General features: G+C 38.3%; 1 protein-coding gene across 1 annotated transcript; it reads right to left on the reverse strand.

Moving 5' to 3' along the window:
• Nucleotides 1-918: 918 nt before the first annotated feature.
• On the reverse strand, nucleotides 919-19,239 carry LOC134535351 (uncharacterized). Its single transcript, XM_063374422.1, has 2 exons — nucleotides 19,225-19,239; nucleotides 919-1,821 (listed from the first exon to the last, which is right to left on the reverse strand). Exons 1-2 carry the CDS (start codon nucleotides 19,237-19,239, stop codon nucleotides 919-921), a joined length of 918 nt encoding a protein of 305 aa, XP_063230492.1.
• Between the last annotated feature and the right edge of the window lie 286 nt (nucleotides 19,240-19,525).

The raw sequence follows: 19,525 nt of genomic DNA on the forward strand, positions 1-19,525 counted from the left end.
TGTGGTCAGCAAGAGGGGGTGGCTATTTTGAAATAAGATAAAGAAGTAAATATCTTTTTGTTTTTAAAATTAAATGTGCTTAATTTTATTTATATGTACCAACATTATGCTTTAAGGAATGAAAAAGGGAGATTGGGTGGTTTTTCAAAATTTATTTTGGCAATGACCTTACATGTTTTCCTAATATATATGTTGAACAGTAATTTTCTTCGTATTTTGAATGTCATTTGCAAAACTTTTCATCAAGTACCACATATCTGCCTTAAAGAATAGAAAATGATAAAGGTAATTTTGTTAAAATTCCATTTTTTAAACCAAATCAGTTTTAGAAAATAATTTTCCCCTTAAATTTAACGCAAAAGGTGCTAAATTTCATCACAATGTACAAAAATTTTGTTTTATGGGGTGAGCAAAGAGGATGCGGGTGTTTTTATGTATTCAAGGCAGAAAGTGACCCGGTTATTTTTTTAGATATTAACTATTGACAGAAATGTTCTCCTTATTTTAAATGCAAAAATTTAAAAAAAAAATTCATTAAGAAGAGTTTATGTTCCGTTTTAAGGGGCGAGAATGGAGATAAGGGTGCTTATTCGAAATCAATAAATATTATAGGAATGCACACGGGACAAACAAAAAAAACATTTTTATGTATATATAAATTATTTATATATAACTCTTTGTGTTAACAAATAAATACACAAAAAATTATTTATATAATATTTATTTATATAAAAGTAAACATGAGAATGAGGTTAAAATTAATTTTATTACTAATAAAATCTATATAGTTTCAAAATGTAAAGGTATTACATATTTAAAGAGTACATCATACGTCTTTGGTGGGTGTTACATTACGTGACAGATGATTCAATCCACAGCTGACAAGGCTGACATAATTCTCATGAAGCAGATTTTCGATCAATGCTTGCTGTACCCTAATCCATGGCCATAACCATACCCATGGCTGAAGCCTGATCCAAGGCCGTAGCCAGAGCCAGATGCATAGCCAAAGCTGTGTCCAGAACCGTAGCCGCCTCCTAAACCACCGCCGATGCCGCCTCCAATCCCGGAAGCGTAGCCAAAGCCCCCGGCGCCGCCGACGCCGCCTCCTTGGCCGGAGGAGATGAACACTGGCCTAGTGACGGTGACGGGCTGAGGCACTGGCACAGCCACGGGCTGAGGCACTTGCACAGGGACCGGCTGAGGCACGCTGACGGGGTAGGGCTGAGGGACTGCCACAGGCACGGCCTGAGGCACAGGCACAGCTACTGGCCTGGGCACACTCACAGGGTACGGCCTGGGCACAGATACAGGTACGGGATGAGGGACACTGACGGGGTAGGGCCTGGGTACCGACACTGGGATGGGCTGTGCTACAGGTACGGGCACGGGCCTGTTGACGGTCACAGGTACGGGCTGGGCCACTGGAACCGCTACTGCTTGAGTCACGGTCCTCACTGCCGGAGCTGACACCGCCACTCCGATACCAGAGCCGATACCAAGGCCGGCACCTGAGCCAAACCCAATGACGGAACCGATGCCAGAGCCGTATCCAAGACCACCGCCCAGGCCGTAGCCGCCACCATAGCCGCCTCCGTAGCCGCCTCCGTAGCCGCCTCCGTAGCCACCACCATAGCCGCCACCATAGCCGCCACCATAGCCGCCTCCATAGCCGCCTCCGTAGCCGCCATCATAGCCGCCACCATAGCCGCCTCCATAGATGCCCCCGTAGCTACTCAGTAGGCCTCGTTTCTCATGCTTCTTTCCTTCAGTGGCTTCGGCCCGGACTGTGGCTACGGCAGCCAGCAAGATGGCGGAGGCCTGCGAACAACATAAATAAAGATCAACTTACATTTACCTACGCATTATACTCATGCAGAAATTTTGGTAGTGGTTTAATTTTTCTTTCGAATCTACTTTCAAGCTAAATTATTTAAGTTTAGATATAAGCTTACCCAAACAAGATTGTGCTAAATATATATTTTAAATAAATATGATTTAAATAATGTCAATTTCGTAAAACTTTACCAAACGACGATGCTGTGATCATTCAGTGAATTGGACATTTGTTAATCTGAATAACTCTTTGAACTCGTGAGTTTGGATAACTATTAATGTGTCAGACCTCTGGATAAATGGTCGGTGGTGAATTCTAGAAAAACGTAAAGATCGTTTAGTCAACAAACATAAGTGTAATTTATTCATTGATCATAAGTACAGTTAAGATTGACACATTTGGATATTTCGAGTTTCAGCCATTATTTACAATTTTTTTTGATAAGCCAAGCCTGTATTATTTTTTTTTTTACCGTGACTAAAAATGTTTGCTGTGTAGTCATAAATAACTATGTATATTATTGATAATGATTCTTAATTAAATCAAACATCCTATACTTATAAGGGAAATTTTATTTATAAGTCTTATGCGTAAAAGTGTTATCATTTAAATTTGACTAATGATACCGTAGAAAAATGATAACATTGCAATTAATTAAAAAATACTAACAAAATACAATAATGTACTAAATAAGAAAATTTTTTTACAGTGTGGTATTTAGTCATACTGTATCTAATAATTTGGTACAGGGTTGGAGTTTAAAAACTTGTCGAAAAAATTTTTGTAACTCGAAAACTATGACAATTTTTTTTTTTTTATTCAGAATCGTGATGAATTTACCTGTTCTCGGCTTGAAGTTGGGTTAAGGTACAACCTACAGCTTTGATCGTTAAACTAAAAATGACTACCATTTAATTTATGATTGAATATACATTTTTTTACCTAGCCTTTATAGCCCGACACACTGCCGACTTCGCTACTGTACACAATGTACATTACACTTTTGACTAGAGAATAAATACTTCAATAGAATATTTTTTTCTTCTGAAAGGACGGCATTTTATTACAATACAAATGCTATAAAGAAAGTGCAATACATTTTCACTGGTTTTAAACTTCATTTGCATGTAACATAGGCCTGTCTCACTCCAAGAGGGTAGAAGTGGCACAGGGACTGTTCTAGGAGGTTTATCCAGGGTGTTCACCCCATCTCCAATGACAATGGCGCAACCCCCATTAAACCAACCTACAAAAAATCACATATTTACCTAGGACTTTAAATGTGTCTAAACAGATTGTACTAACATAGGAATTTTTTTATAATTAGTTTATCAAAATTATGTTTTAATGCAAATATATCACTAAAATACTAAGTGAAAATTTGCATTTTAGAGGCAAAATCTGTCAAATGATAATATTTTTGATTTCGTGTTTATTTTTGACGTGTAGGAACTTAGCTCTTGGTGTACGGCATTTGGTGGAGTAATTTTGCGAAACTGGAATGGAAGTTATTGAACTAAAGAACCAAAGGTGTCACAAATATGGCGGATCCACGTGTAGCAACATAAACACGCATAAAATCACTTTCCTAAACATTAGGGAACATACTATCCTACGTATTAGTATACCAAATGAAACTTTATGATAGTGAAACTACCCTGGAATATGTTTGATAAACTATAGCATAATATATCATAGTATAACGTAATCTCAAGTTTTAAAATACCTTTAGAAAACTGGCATTAATACAATATTTACATTGCATATTATTCTTCTAAATTTCTGAGAGGCTTTGTAGGACAACGGCAGAGCATGTGCTTGTTAACCACAAAGGGCGTGGCTCAATTCTCGACACTGGAATTTTTGAAGTGACAACGTCTAATAAATCGATGAACGCCGGCTGCACGCACGAAGAAGTGTCCCGTTACGCACAATGTCCTTTTTCGCTGTGTCCCGTTACTCTCATTTTTATTGCTCTTTGCTAACCTGAACCTCCTAGCATTGCGACCGAGTCCGTGGCGTAATTCTGTTTTCATGCATTTCAATGTAACATTTTCATTGCTCTTTGCTAACCCGTTCCTCCTAGCATTGCTGCAGAGTCCGTGGCGCAAATATATTATTTTTGACTACATCTTGGTGTTGGGTAAGCCATTTTCCTTCACATCATCCTTGAAACACTCCCATTCGTTTCCTACTTTTCCTATCATCGTCTTATCCTTAACAGAATAACACCGATTGGAAGAGGTTAAATAGCAAACATGTATAAAAGTTATAGTTAAAATAATCTCTTCGTTTAAGTAATAAACATATTTGAATTTTGAGTGCAAAAAAAAGTAAATTTATCAATTAAATTGTAGATTTAATTTCACTCCTTCTTTGTAACCATACAAAATAGTGATAATTCAATAAAAATGATTCAATTTTATTCATAAAAATAGGCAATAATTTCATCAATGTTTTGTTATGACGTCACGTTAAACTATCGTCCGCAAACCGACTTTACAGACAACCAATTTTTTTTCTTTTTGATTTAATTTTATTATAATAATGTTGAACCATTTGTAGGAAGTATTTACAGGCTGATGTAAGTCGTTAAACAAAAACAAATATATAAACATATACTTACGTCAGCTAGTTGCTATCTGCGTTTGATGGTGGCAAGCAACGTTTACAATTCAGGCGTCGAATTCTAACGGCGGGCGCAAAAAGTATTTGAGTGATTCGCATCCAGGATTTCTGGTATTTGAAAAGAGACTATTTTATTTGTAAGTTTATTTAAGATCCTCGGCATTATTTTGAAGTGTTCTACGTTAAATGTCGTCTCCGAGTTTCGTAAAATAAAATTATTTTCGAATTGAACAACATGATTGCACATGATTTGCTCGTTACCGAGGTTAGATGTTTACACATAATGGCGAGTAGGTACAGAAAGTCTCGCTCACGTGTGTTTTTCTTATTCCCCCTCTCCTCTAGGTGTTTGAATACCCCTCCTACATTTTTTCTCAATGGCGCAACACGCGCTATACATCCCTTCCCTTGCGTGGGCGGCCCTGGGTTTATCTTATTGTGGGCATTCAGTTGCTTACACGAAATAATATAATAATAAAATACTATGAAAAAACTCTTCTGTATGCAGCAGGAATAAAAATAGAGTAAAGAATAGCTTCGAGCGTCGTTATTTCAAGTACGAAAAGGGACATATAAGTAGTAGTTCTTCGTCAGTCATTAATTTATCACGAAGTACATTTACCTTTATGAATTTCCACACGCGTATATGATAGTTTAATAGAATAAGCACTAATTACCGAAGTAGTACTTGTTTGCCAAATAGTTTTTCCACCCTTTGCACTTTATCTTGAAATTATTAAATGTGCATATTCTCTAAAATTTTATACCATCTTTTATTTTATACTAGCTGCCCGACCCGGCTTCGCTTGGCTATACTAATGGAAAAAAATTAAGCCACATCTCTCGTTTACAGTAATAGTAAATAAAAAAAAATCAGTGAAAATTTATTACAGTGCTGTATAATGTACCGGAGAGAAAATGAATAGCACCGATGGTTTCCCGACTCGTGCACGCAACGTACAACTGATGTACCCGTACTTCGCTACGGCAGTCTACAGGCAGATCACTCTTGCGCCGCTCTTTATACATGCCCCTCCTTGTGGGTATGCCACTGCCGCGCGATGCCCGTTGCCATGGAGACGCATAAGGCATGAACAATGCCAAATCCTGTTCTCATGAGTAGATGTATATAGTATGTATGAGGGCACCGGTGGGTGGTGGGGGATCCGGGGATCCGATCCAGACACCTTAAGGCTTCGCTTCATCACCCATGTTGGATTACGTCACTTCCGCCGGCCATACACGCACGAAAAAGTGTCCCGTTACGTTCATCAGCCATGTACGCACGAAAAAATGTCCCGTTACGTTCATCAGCCATGTACGCACGAAAAAATGTCCCGTTACGACGGACAGACCAGCTCGCCAGGACGTCTCGCTATGAAAAGTATTAGGCGGTAATAAACAGCCAGGAGGTAACGAATATAAGCCTACTTCTACACGTGTTATGAACGCCGGATACATACGGCCAGGCAACCGTGTGTTTTGGCGCGCTCTACTTCCACGACGCGCAACGGCACCGGAAAGTTTTTATTACTACCTCCTCTCAAGTTCTGATCTCCTAATACTTCACAGCAGAGAAGCGCTGTTGGTCGGAGCCCGTAGGTACTTCCTTCGCACGCCTAACCTAACCTAACCTAACCTAAACTAACCTCACCTAACCTAATCCATATGCTAATCTATGCTAACCTAACCTAACATAACCTAACCTAACCTAACCTAAACTAACCTAACCTAACCTAATCCATATGCTAATATATGCTAACCTAACCTAACCTAACCTAAACTAAACTAAAATAAACTAAACTAAAAAAAACTAAACTAAACTAAACCTAACCTAACCTAACCTAACCTAACCTAACCTAACCTAACCTAAACTAAACTAAAATAAACTAAACTAAACTAAACTAAACCTAACCTAACCTAACCTAACCTAAACTAACCTAATCCATATGCTAATCTATGCTAACCTAACCTAACCTAACCTAACCTAATCCATATGCTAATCTATGCAAACCTAACCTAACCTAACCTAAACTAAACTAAACTAACCTAACCTAATCCATATGCTAATCTATGCTAACCTAACCTAACCTAACCTAAACTAAACTAAACTAAACTAAACCTAACCTAACCTAACCTACCCTACCCAAACCTAACCTAACCTAACCTAACCTAACCTAATCCATATGCTAATCTATGCTAACCTAACCTAACCTAACCTAATCCATATGCTAATCTATGCTAACCTAACCTAATCCATGCCAATCTATGCTAATCCATGTGCTAATCTATGCTAACCTAACCTAACCTAATCCATATGCTAATCTATGCTAACCTAACCTAATCCATGCCAATCTATGCTAATCCATGTCAATCTATGCCAATCCGTATGCCAATCTATGCTAATTCGTATACCAATCTATGCTAACCTGTATGCCAATCTATGCTAATCCGTATGCCAATCTATGCTAATCCATATGTTAATCCATGCTAATCCATTTGCCATTTTGTATTTCTAGTAATTTCCACCAACTTCGAATCGTGACGTCACCGTTGCAATTTTCGTTACGGTCGCCATCTTGAAAATCCGCAATTTTTTATGTTAGAAAATCGGGAAAAATTTTAAAAATCATTTAAAAAATTAAATAATCGAATTAAATAAAAATCTTAAAAACCACTGTTGCAGTTATTGTTACGGTCGACATCTTGGATTATATAAATGTTGCATATTTCGTTACACCCGCCATCTTGGTTGAGTACCATATCATTCTTACACTTTTCGTTAAGACCGCCATATTGGGTCCTATTAATGTTACAATTATCGTTATGGTCGCCATCTTTAAATTTAGACGCCATCTTGAAAATCTTTATTTATTATCCGATTTTAATGAAAAAAAAGTTCAAAATTCATCAAAAAATTAACTTAATAGAATTCTGTTTATATCGATTCCCGTCCTTGATTCGAAACCGGCGAGGGCAAAAAATATAAAATCAACAGATCCTTCCTCCACAGAAGCCACCTTCAGACTGACCTACCTTCACCAATAACAAGGTATTTACCATCAGCTGGTATGACGTCACCACACCTTTGACCTTGACCTTTGACCTTAACCTTGAAATTTGACCTTGACCTTGAAATTTAACCTTAACCTTGAAATTTGACCTTGACATTGATCTTTGACTTTGACTTTGATGTCCATCACGGATCCGTCATTTTATGTTCAGTACATGCTAGTGGTCATTGCCACCATCATGTTTTCGTCTGCTGGAGGTCACCATATTGTGTGTACTTGTCTTACCATCATGCAAATTCTATTCTAACATGCTACAGTGCAGTAATAATTTATTATTGCTGAGGTGCCCACCATCTTGAAATTTGACCGCCATGTTGAAATCATGTAATTATTTAGTTAGAAATGCGGGAAAAATTCCAATAGTCTCCGAAAAAATCAATTATTAATTTACAAATTGAATCGATGGATCCATGTCCACGGTTCGATTCTTGACCAGTGACAGTTGTAACTAATTATTAAATAAATTTTAAATTCTTTTTTCCGTTACCTTTCGCGGAGTTTATTAATCATAAGTCAATATACCTAACCAAAGAATTAATACAGTGACGATAAGCCTATCATGAAAGTCTAATTTTTGAATAATCTGAATAACCTATAAGCCGTTCATGTACAAAACCGCACATAAAGAACAATTGTCTTCAGTCCATGAGACCGAGTCATGTCATTATCAGACGTATAGGCTAGTCATTTCAGGACCACATGACCTTCGTCGTTAGCTAATTATATTCAATTAATCCATCGTGACATTTTTATACATTCTAAAGGAGCAAGTAACCTTGAAAAATATTTTAGTAACACCAAGAGGTGATAAACTAGTAAATATTCAATCACTACATTTTGTACTACGCGCAATCAACAAAAAGGTAGCACCATCAACGAAAAGACAGCACCACCAACGAAAAGGCAGCTCCGCCAACGAAAAGGCAGCACATTTGGAAGCAACGACAACGAAAAGGCAGCAAAGACAGCAGCGACAACGAAAAGACAGAACATTTGGAAGCACCGACAACGAAAAGGCACCACATTTTGGAAGCACCGACCACGAAAAGTCAGCACCGCCAACGAAAAGGCAGCTCATTTGGAAGCACCGCTTTCGAAAAGACAGCACATTTGGAAGCACCGTCAACGAAAAGGCACGGACCGCAAGACCGGGCCATGAACAATGTCAGTCATATAGTCCATGAACACAGTACACACAGAAAAATGAAATGTACACCCAGTACACACAGGAAAACGTAATTTACACACAGGAAAACGGAATATACAACCAGTACACACAGGAAAACGGAATGAACACACAGTACACACAGGAAAACGGAATGTACACACAGTAAACACAAGAAAACGGAATGTACACACAGTAAACACAAGAAAACGGAATGTACACACAGTACACACAGAAAACGGAACGTACACACAGTACACACAGGAAACGGTACGTACACACAGTACACACAAGAAACGGAACGTACACACAGTACACACAGGAAACGGAACGTATACACACAGTACACACAGGAAACGGAACGTATACACAGTACACACAGGAAACGGAACGTACACACAGTACACACAGGAAACGGAACGTATACACACAGTACACACAGGAAACGGAACGTACACACAGTACACACAGGAAACGGAACGTACACACAGTACACACAGGAAACTAAACGTACACACAGTACACACAGGAAACGGAACGTATACACACAGTACACACAGGAAACGGAACGTACACACAGTACACACAGGAAACGGAACGTACACACAGTACACACAGGAAACTAAACGTACACACAGTACACACAGGAAACGAAACGTATACACAGTACACACAGGAAACGGAACGTACACACAGTACACACAGGAAACGAAACGTATACACAGTACACACAGGAAACGGAACGTACACACAGTACACACAGGAAACAGAACGTACACACAGTACACACAGGAAACGAAACGTACACACAGTACACACTGGAAACGTATACACACAGTACACACAGGAAACGGAATGATCACACATACAGTAGCGGAAACACACAGGCTTAGTTGGAAATCAGAATACAAGAAATAAAAACATTAAATTTTTACTTTCAATATTTAATTACTTCTCAACATTACACAAATACAAGTAAAAGAAGCCATTATTGTATGTAGCCTGCTTTCCTCAGTTCTTTGAGTATGAAGGATATTTCTTTGATGCACGAATAGTTTCCTTCACAAAGCGAGCCATGTAGAAGTCTTAGCCGGTCAACCATTATGTTTGGATCTTACCATGATGTGTAATCAATCTCTTCTACCACCATCTTACTTGCTTGTTTATTATAAATACTGTCAATATCACAATCATCCCAGTGATCATAATAAGCATTATCAGATTTATTTATTATAACACGACGTTTCCAACGTTTCGGTCTCAGGACATCGCCACATTCTTCGATCTTGTCAGCTCTAGGTGCTTCATCACAGTCTATACCTTTGTCAACAGCCTCAGAGTCACTGTAACAATCACTGTAGAAGACATCCTCTTCACCCAGATTACCGTATGAATTCGCTATCGATGATGTCGAAGTGTCTTCATCGTCTTCATGCTTCCTTTTTAGGAGTCCATCATTTTTACAAAGAATGGAGGATCTACTGAATATAGGCTTGAATGTATTCTCACTTTTCACGGTGTTGATACTGCCATTAGTTTCAGTCTTCCCGAAGCCATTAGCATCCTTCAATTTATGTTCTTTCTCACGATCGGGTGAGCTAATACCATCACGCTCAGGACAAGGAAAATTATTGTCGTAATGCAGATCACTCTTCTTTAGTCTAGTGGATCCATCAGTGTCCTCTATGCCGTAAGTAGTCTTGACTTTACATGTTCTACCATGTCTTTTTAAGCTGTCAATTCGTGTTAACAACCTGCTACAACGATTACAGCTTAACATGTTGCGTAGTGGGTTTCTAGCACAATCATTCTTCCCATGACGTCTAGCATTCCTTCTCATGGCAAAATCCTTGCCACAGTAACTACAGCGGCTTCCTTCCGATTCAGCTGCAGATAACAAACCACGATCCATGGTAGCTTCTGTGACTAATGCCAGATGCAAACTAAGAGTTTTAAATTAGATCCAATACTTAAATAGAAATTTTTTCATATTTCATCAGCGAGAGTTAATTTATCTCATACAAAAGTACTTGTTGCAACTAGTTCTGCTTTTCAACAACTGATGACGTCACGTATTGCTTGCAGGTAAATAATATTTAGTTCTTTAATGCAGGATGCGGGATGCTCACTAACGATCGCAAAAGAAAGATGGCTTCGCTAGACTCCAAGGAAAAGGAAGTTCGTCTTGCATGTTGGTGCTCCACAGATGTCTCATGGAGTAATATTAATTTGACTGAGTAATGATATTTTTTAATTCCACCTGATAAAAATATTGCAAGTTTTGATTTAGTAGCAGAAATTATCGAATTAAATGTAACTCCAAATAAAATGACATGTCTCATTAAGAGTAAAACTCCTTCATGGAGAGATCGGTTTCTCAGAATAGTCAGATACACTTGAAGAAACCACAGGAATGATTGCAAGAACACGGGAAAAACCATCAAAATATTGATAAGAATAATCAGGAGCACACGGAGAAAAACCATCATAATATTGACAAGAATTATCGGGAGCACACGGAGAAAAACCATCATAATATTGACAAGAATTATCGGGAGCACACGGAGAAAACCGACATAATATTGACAAAAATTATCGGGAGCACACGGAGAAAACCACCACACATTTTCTTGGATATCATTAAATTTAAAAAAAAAATTAAAAATAAAAATAAATTAATAAAAAATTTAAAACAAAAAAAATCTACAAAAAAAAAATACACAAAATTCTGGCTTGTACTAAAACTCTATCATTGATGAGCAAAGATAGAGTTTTAGTACAAGCCAGAATTTTGTGTATTTTTTTTTTGTAGATTTTTTTTGTTTTAAATTTTTTATTAATTTATTTTTATTTTTAATTTTTTTTTTAAATTTAATGATATCCAAGAAAATGTGTGGTGGTTTTCTCCGTGTGCTCCCGATAATTTTTGTCAATATTATGTCGGTTTTCTCCGTGTGCTCCCGATAATTCTTGTCAATATTATGATGGTTTTTCTCCGTGTGCTCCCGATAATTCTTGTCAATATTATGATGGTTTTTCTCCGTGTGCTCCTGATTATTCTTATCAATATTTTGATGGTTTTTCCCGTGTTCTTGCAATCATTCCTGTGGTTTCTTCAAGTGTATCTGACTATTCTAAGAAACCGATCTCTCCATGAAGGAGTTTTACTCTTAATGAGACATGTCATTTTATTTGGAGTTACATTTAATTCGATAATTTCTGCTACTAAATCAAAACTTGCAATATTTTTATCAGGTGGAATTAAAAAATATCATTACTCAGTCAAATTAATATTACTCCATGAGACATCTGTGGAGCACCAACATGCAAGACGAACTTCCTTTTCCTTGGAGTCTAGCGAAGCCATCTTTCTTTTGCGATCGTTAGTGAGCATCCCGCATCCTGCATTAAAGAACTAAATATTATTTACCTGCAAGCAATACGTGACGTCATCAGTTGTTGAAAAGCAGAACTAGTTGCAGCAAGTACTTTTGTATGAGATAAATTAACTCTCGCTGATGAAATATGAAAAAATTTCTATTTAAGTATTGGATCTAATTTAAAACTCTTAGTTTGCATCTGGCATTAGTCACAGAAGCTACCATGGATCGTGGTTTGTTATCTGCAGCTGAATCGGAAGGAAGCCGCTGTAGTTACTGTGGCAAGGATTTTGCCATGAGAAGGAATGCTAGACGTCATGGGAAGAATGATTGTGCTAGAAACCCACTACGCAACATGTTAAGCTGTAATCGTTGTAGCAGGTTGTTAACACGAATTGACAGCTTAAAAAGACATGGTAGAACATGTAAAGTCAAGACTACTTACGGCATAGAGGACACTGATGGATCCACTAGACTAAAGAAGAGTGATCTGCATTACGACAATAATTTTCCTTGTCCTGAGCGTGATGGTATTAGCTCACCCGATCGTGAGAAAGAACATAAATTGAAGGATGCTAATGGCTTCGGGAAGACTGAAACTAATGGCAGTATCAACACCGTGAAAAGTGAGAATACATTCAAGCCTATATTCAGTAGATCCTCCATTCTTTGTAAAAATGATGGACTCCTAAAAAGGAAGCATGAAGACGATGAAGACACTTCGACATCATCGATAGCGAATTCATACGGTAATCTGGGTGAAGAGGATGTCTTCTACAGTGATTGTTACAGTGACTCTGAGGCTGTTGACAAAGGTATAGACTGTGATGAAGCACCTAGAGCTGACAAGATCGAAGAATGTGGCGATGTCCTGAGACCGAAACGTTGGAAACGTCGTGTTATAATAAATAAATCTGATAATGCTTATTATGATCACTGGGATGATTGTGATATTGACAGTATTTATAATAAACAAGCAAGTAAGATGGTGGTAGAAGAGATTGATTACACATCATGGAAAGATCCAAACATAATGGTTGACCGGCTAAGACTTCTACATGGCTCGCTTTGTGAAGGAAACTATTCGTGCATCAAAGAAATATCCTTCATACTCAAAGAACTGAGGAAAGCAGGCTACATACAATAATGGCTTCTTTTACTTGTATTTGTGTAATGTTGAGAAGTAATTAAATATTGAAAGTAAAAATTTAATGTTTTTATTTCTTGTATTCTGATTTCCAACTAAGCCTGTGTGTTTCCGCTACTGTATGTGTGATCATTCCGTTTCCTGTGTGTACTGTGTGTATACGTTTCCAGTGTGTACTGTGTGTACGTTTCGTTTCCTGTGTGTACTGTGTGTACGTTCTGTTTCCTGTGTGTACTGTGTGTACGTTCCGTTTCCTGTGTGTACTGTGTATACGTTTCGTTTCCTGTGTGTACTGTGTGTACGTTCCGTTTCCTGTGTGTACTGTGTATACGTTTCGTTTCCTGTGTGTACTGTGTGTACGTTTAGTTTCCTGTGTGTACTGTGTGAACGTTCCGTTTCCTGTGTGTACTGTGTGTACGTTCCGTTTCCTGTGTGTACTGTGTGTATACGTTCCGTTTCCTGTGTGTACTGTGTGTACGTTTAGTTTCCTGTGTGTACTGTGTGTACGTTCCGTTTCCTGTGTGTACTGTGTGTACGTTCCGTTTCCTGTGTGTACTGTGTGTATACGTTCCGTTTCCTGTGTGTACTGTGTGTACGTTCCGTTTCCTGTGTGTACTGTGTATACGTTCCGTTTCCTGTGTGTACTGTGTGTATACGTTCCGTTTCCTGTGTGTACTGTGTGTACGTTCCGTTTCTTGTGTGTACTGTGTGTACGTACCGTTTCCTGTGTGTACTGTGTGTACGTTCCGTTTTCTGTGTGTACTGTGTGTACATTCCGTTTTCTTGTGTTTACTGTGTGTACATTCCGTTTTCTTGTGTTTACTGTGTGTACATTCCGTTTTCCTGTGTGTACTGTGTGTTCATTCCGTTTTCCTGTGTGTACTGGTTGTATATTCCGTTTTCCTGTGTGTAAATTACGTTTTCCTGTGTGTACTGGGTGTACATTTCATTTTTCTGTGTGTACTGTGTTCATGGACTATATGACTGACATTGTTCATGGCCCGGTCTTGCGGTCCGTGCCTTTTCGTTGACGGTGCTTCCAAATGTGCTGTCTTTTCGAAAGCGGTGCTTCCAAATGAGCTGCCTTTTCGTTGGCGGTGCTGACTTTTCGTGGTCGGTGCTTCCAAAATGTGGTGCCTTTTCGTTGTCGGTGCTTCCAAATGTTCTGTCTTTTCGTTGTCGCTGCTGTCTTTGCTGCCTTTTCGTTGTCGTTGCTTCCAAATGTGCTGCCTTTTCGTTGGCGGAGCTGCCTTTTCGTTGGTGGTGCTGTCTTTTCGTTGATGGTGCTTCCTTTTTGTTGATTGCGCGTAGTACAAAATGTAGTGATTGAATATTTACTAGTTTATCACCTCTTGGTGTTACTAAAATATTTTTCAAGGTTACTTGCTCCTTTAGAATGTATAAAAATGTCACGATGGATTAATTGAATATAATTAGCTAACGACGAAGGTCATGTGGTCCTGAAATGACTAGCCTATACGTCTGATAATGACATGACTCGGTCTCATGGACTGAAGACAATTGTTCTTTATGTGCGGTTTTGTACATGAACGGCTTATAGGTTATTCAGATTATTCAAAAATTAGACTTTCATGATAGGCTTATCGTCACTGTATTAATTCTTTGGTTAGGTATATTGACTTATGATTAATAAACTCCGCGAAATGTAACGGAAAAAAGAATTTAAAATTTATTTAATAATTAGTTACAACTGTCACTGGTCAAGAATCGAACCGTGGACATGGATCCATCGATTCAATTTGTAAATTAATAATTGATTTTTTCGGAGACTATTGGAATTTTTCCCGCATTTCTAACTAAATAATTACATGATTTCAACATGGCGGTCAAATTTCAAGATGGTGGGCACCTCAGCAATAATAAATTATTACTGCACTGTAGCATGTTAGAATAGAATTTGCATGATGGTAAGACAAGTACACACAATATGGTGACCTCCAGCAGACGAAAACATGATGGTGGCAATGACCACTAGCATGTACTGAACATAAAATGACGGATCCGTGATGGACATCAAGGTCAAAGTCAAAGATCAATGTCAAGGTCAAATTTCAAGGTTAAGGTTAAATTTCAAGGTCAAGGTCAAATTTCAAGGTTAAGGTCAAAGGTCAAGGTCAAAGGTGTGGTGACGTCATACCAGCTGATGGTAAATACCTTGTTATTGGTGAAGGTAGGTCAGTCTGAAGGTGGCTTCTGTGGAGGAAGGATCTGTTGATTTTATATTTTTTGCCCTCGCCGGTTTCGAATCAAGGACGGGAATCGATATAAACAGAATTCTATTAAGTTAATTTTTTGATGAATTTTGAACTTTTTTTTCATTAAAATCGGATAATAAATAAAGATTTTCAAGATGGCGTCTAAATTTAAAGATGGCGACCATAACGATAATTGTAACATTAATAGGACCCAATATGGCGGTCTTAACGAAAAGTGTAAGAATGATATGGTACTCAACCAAGATGGCGGGTGTAACGAAATATGCAACATTTATATAATCCAAGATGTCGACCGTAACAATAACTGCAACAGTGGTTTTTAAGATTTTTATTTAATTCGATTATTTAATTTTTTAAATGATTTTTAAAATTTTTCCCGATTTTCTAACATAAAAAATTGCGGATTTTCAAGATGGCGACCGTAACGAAAATTGCAACGGTGACGTCACGATTCGAAGTTGGTGGAAATTACTAGAAATACAAAATGGCAAATGGATTAGCATGGATTAACATATGGATTAGCATAGATTGGCATACGGATTAGCATAGATTGGCATACAGGTTAGCATAGATTGGTATACGAATTAGCATAGATTGGCATACGGATTGGCATAGATTGACATGGATTAGCATAGATTGGCATGGATTAGGTTAGGTTAGCATAGATTAGCATATGGATTAGGTTAGGTTAGGTTAGCATAGATTAGCACATGGATTAGCATAGATTGGCATGGATTAGGTTAGGTTAGCATAGATTAGCATATGGATTAGGTTAGGTTAGGTTAGGTTAGCATAGATTAGCATATGGATTAGGTTAGGTTAGGTTAGGTTAGGTTAGGTTTGGGTAGGGTAGGTTAGGTTAGGTTAGGTTTAGTTTAGTTTAGTTTAGTTTAGGTTAGGTTAGGTTAGGTTAGCATAGATTAGCATATGGATTAGGTTAGGTTAGTTTAGTTTAGTTTAGGTTAGGTTAGGTTAGGTTTGCATAGATTAGCATATGGATTAGGTTAGGTTAGGTTAGGTTAGGTTAGCATAGATTAGCATATGGATTAGGTTAGTTTAGGTTAGGTTAGGTTAGGTTAGGTTTAGTTTAGTTTAGTTTAGTTTATTTTAGTTTAGTTTAGGTTAGGTTAGGTTAGGTTAGGTTAGGCGTGCGAAGGAAGTACCTATGGGCTCCGACCAACAGCGCTTCTCTGCTGTGAAGTATTAGGAGATCAGAACTTGAGAGGAGGTAGTAATAAAAACTTTCCGGTGCCGTTGCGCGTCGTGGAAGTAGAGCGCGCCAAAACACACGGTTGCCTGGCCGTATGTATCCGGCGTTCATAACACGTGTAGAAGTAGGCTTATATTCGTTACCTCCTGGCTGTTTATTACCGCCTAATACTTTTCATAGCGAGACGTCCTGGCGAGCTGGTCTGTCCGTCGTAACGGGACATTTTTTCGTGCGTACATGGCTGATGAACGTAACGGGACATTTTTTCGTGCGTACATGGCTGATGAACGTAACGGGACACTTTTTCGTGCGTGTATGGCCGGCGGAAGTGACGTAATCCAACATGGGTGATGAAGCGAAGCCTTAAGGTGTCTGGATCGGATCCCCGGATCCCCCACCACCCACCGGTGCCCTCATACATACTATATACATCTACTCTCATGCAGACAAAGTACCCACTGTTGCCTGGTTTTAACCACCCATGGGATCTAATTTTCGGAAAATGTCATCCTACGTAACATAAGGAACATTACTGTGAAGTTTCAAGTCTGTAAAATATATATACTTGAAAAAAGGGCAATTTTTGATATTTAAAGTACCCGCAAAATTTCAACGCTGATGAGGACTGCACTAACAATGAAATAGTCGTTGCCATAGAGACGAATGAAGCATCAACAAAGCAACAGCCGTTGCCATGGTGATTTCCTATCAAAAACTGGAAATTTTGATACATTACGCCCCCGAAACTCCCCTTTGGATCGGATTTCCACAGAATCTGTTCTTAGTGAGCGTCTACATCACAAATTGAGAAACTATGATAAATTTCAAGTCAATCGGGTGTATAGTTTTAGAGATCTCGTGATGAGTGAGTCAGTGGGTGGTATTTCGCTTATATATATATATATATATATATATATATATATATATACTAGCTGCCCGACACGGCTTCGCACGGCTATACTAATGGAAAAAGAATTATGCCACATCTCCCATTTACAGTAATGGTAAATAATAAAAAATTCCGTGAAAATTTATTACAATGCTGTATAATGTACCGATGGTTTCCCGACTCGTGCACGCAACATAAAACTGATGTACCCGTACTTCGCTACGGCAGTCTACAGGCAGATCACTCTTGCGCCGCTCATAATACATGCCCCTCGTTGTGGGTACGCCACTGCCGCGCGATGCCTGTTGCCATGGAGACGCAGAAGGCATGAACAATGCAAAATACTGTTCTCATGCAGACAAAGTACCCACTGTTGCCTGGTTTTAACCACCTATGCTATGGGATCTAATTTTCGGAAAATGTCATCCTGCGTAACATAAGGAACATTACTGTGAAGTTTCAAGTCTGTAAAATATATATACTTGAAAAAAAAGGGCAATTTTTGATATTTAAAGTACTTGCAAAATTTCAACGGTGATGAGGACTGCACTAACAATGAAATAGCCGTTGCCATAGAGACGAATGAAGCATCAACAAAGCAACAGCCGTTGCCATGGTGATTTCCTACCAAAAACTGGAAATAAAAAAAAAATTTAGGGGTGGACTACCCCTAACATTTAGGGGGATGAAAAATAGATGTTGGCCGATTCTCATAGATACCGGATAAGCACAAAAAATTTCATCAAAATCGGTCAAGCCGTTTCGGAGGAGTATGGCAACGAAAACTGTGACACGAGAATTTTATATATTAGATATATATATATATATATATATATATATATATATATACAAGTCCTTGTCAGAATTGTAACGGGAGAGGAAAATTATTGATGGTCCGAAAAATGAAAATGAAATAAAAATAATAAAAATAATTCTAGTAAAAGAAAAAAAAATTAAACACAGCGAGAGGAAAAAAACAATTATTTAGGTTTGCGATTTAAAGTGATAAAAAGTATTTAAATACTAATTGAACTCTTATGAGGGTACTGATTGCTTCGTTGTTAATATCACACGGGTGTTTTTTACTTGTATGGGAAAATTAAGAATGATAAGGCATCTAGTGCGTGGCAACGATGTTAATAGGCAATAGGAAATAAACTTCTAGCGCCTGCGGCATTGTCAACACACACTTCGTACGTGTACTGCATGTTGTATCTAACCCCCTCCAACGCATTATATTCTAAACTGGACCTTTAGTAAGGATCCCTAATGTTATTGATAATATAATATATCCTATAGCCTTCCTCGATAAATTGACTATCCAACACTGAAATATTTTTCAAATCGGACCAGTGGTTCCTGAGTTTAGCGCGTTCAAACAAACAAACAAAATCTTCTGCTTTATAATATTCGTATAGATTATTTATACTAGCCATTAAAGCTAGCTGTTTCGAGTAACAAAATTATTTACTTTATTTCATCGGCAAACAATAATTTAATTGAGTGAATTCGCAAGTAAGTATAATCTAATCACGCCTATTGTGATCCAGACTCAAGATGTTCAGACATCTGGCTTACGGACGAGCGCGGTAATCGCACACGTGTTTCAAGTCTCGACTGTCGCCGACGCCAGGGCCTAACAGCCTGCTGCACTCACCAGAAGCAGTCTCATGGTTGCGCCGAGTGTGTGTGGAGAGTCGAGGATGACTGCTGTCTCGCTGCGGTCCCGCTGGTTTTATACGCCTTGTTCGGCAACTGCTCGCTTTCATAACACCCACCGCTCCCTCCCTTCCTGCTCCGACTGGCGGGAGTTTGTTCTGCCTTCTTTCCGCTGCTCCTGTTTGCAGGAGAATCGGTTATATATATATTTAATAATATTATAAAGAGATGGCTTGATTTTGGTTGCAAGATGTTAACTCGGAAATAAAAGACCAATTTTATAAATTATTTCACTTAAA

This window comes from Bacillus rossius, chromosome 8 (assembly GCF_032445375.1).
Source record: "Bacillus rossius redtenbacheri isolate Brsri chromosome 8, Brsri_v3, whole genome shotgun sequence".
Taxonomy (NCBI): Eukaryota; Metazoa; Arthropoda; class Insecta; order Phasmatodea; family Bacillidae; genus Bacillus; species Bacillus rossius.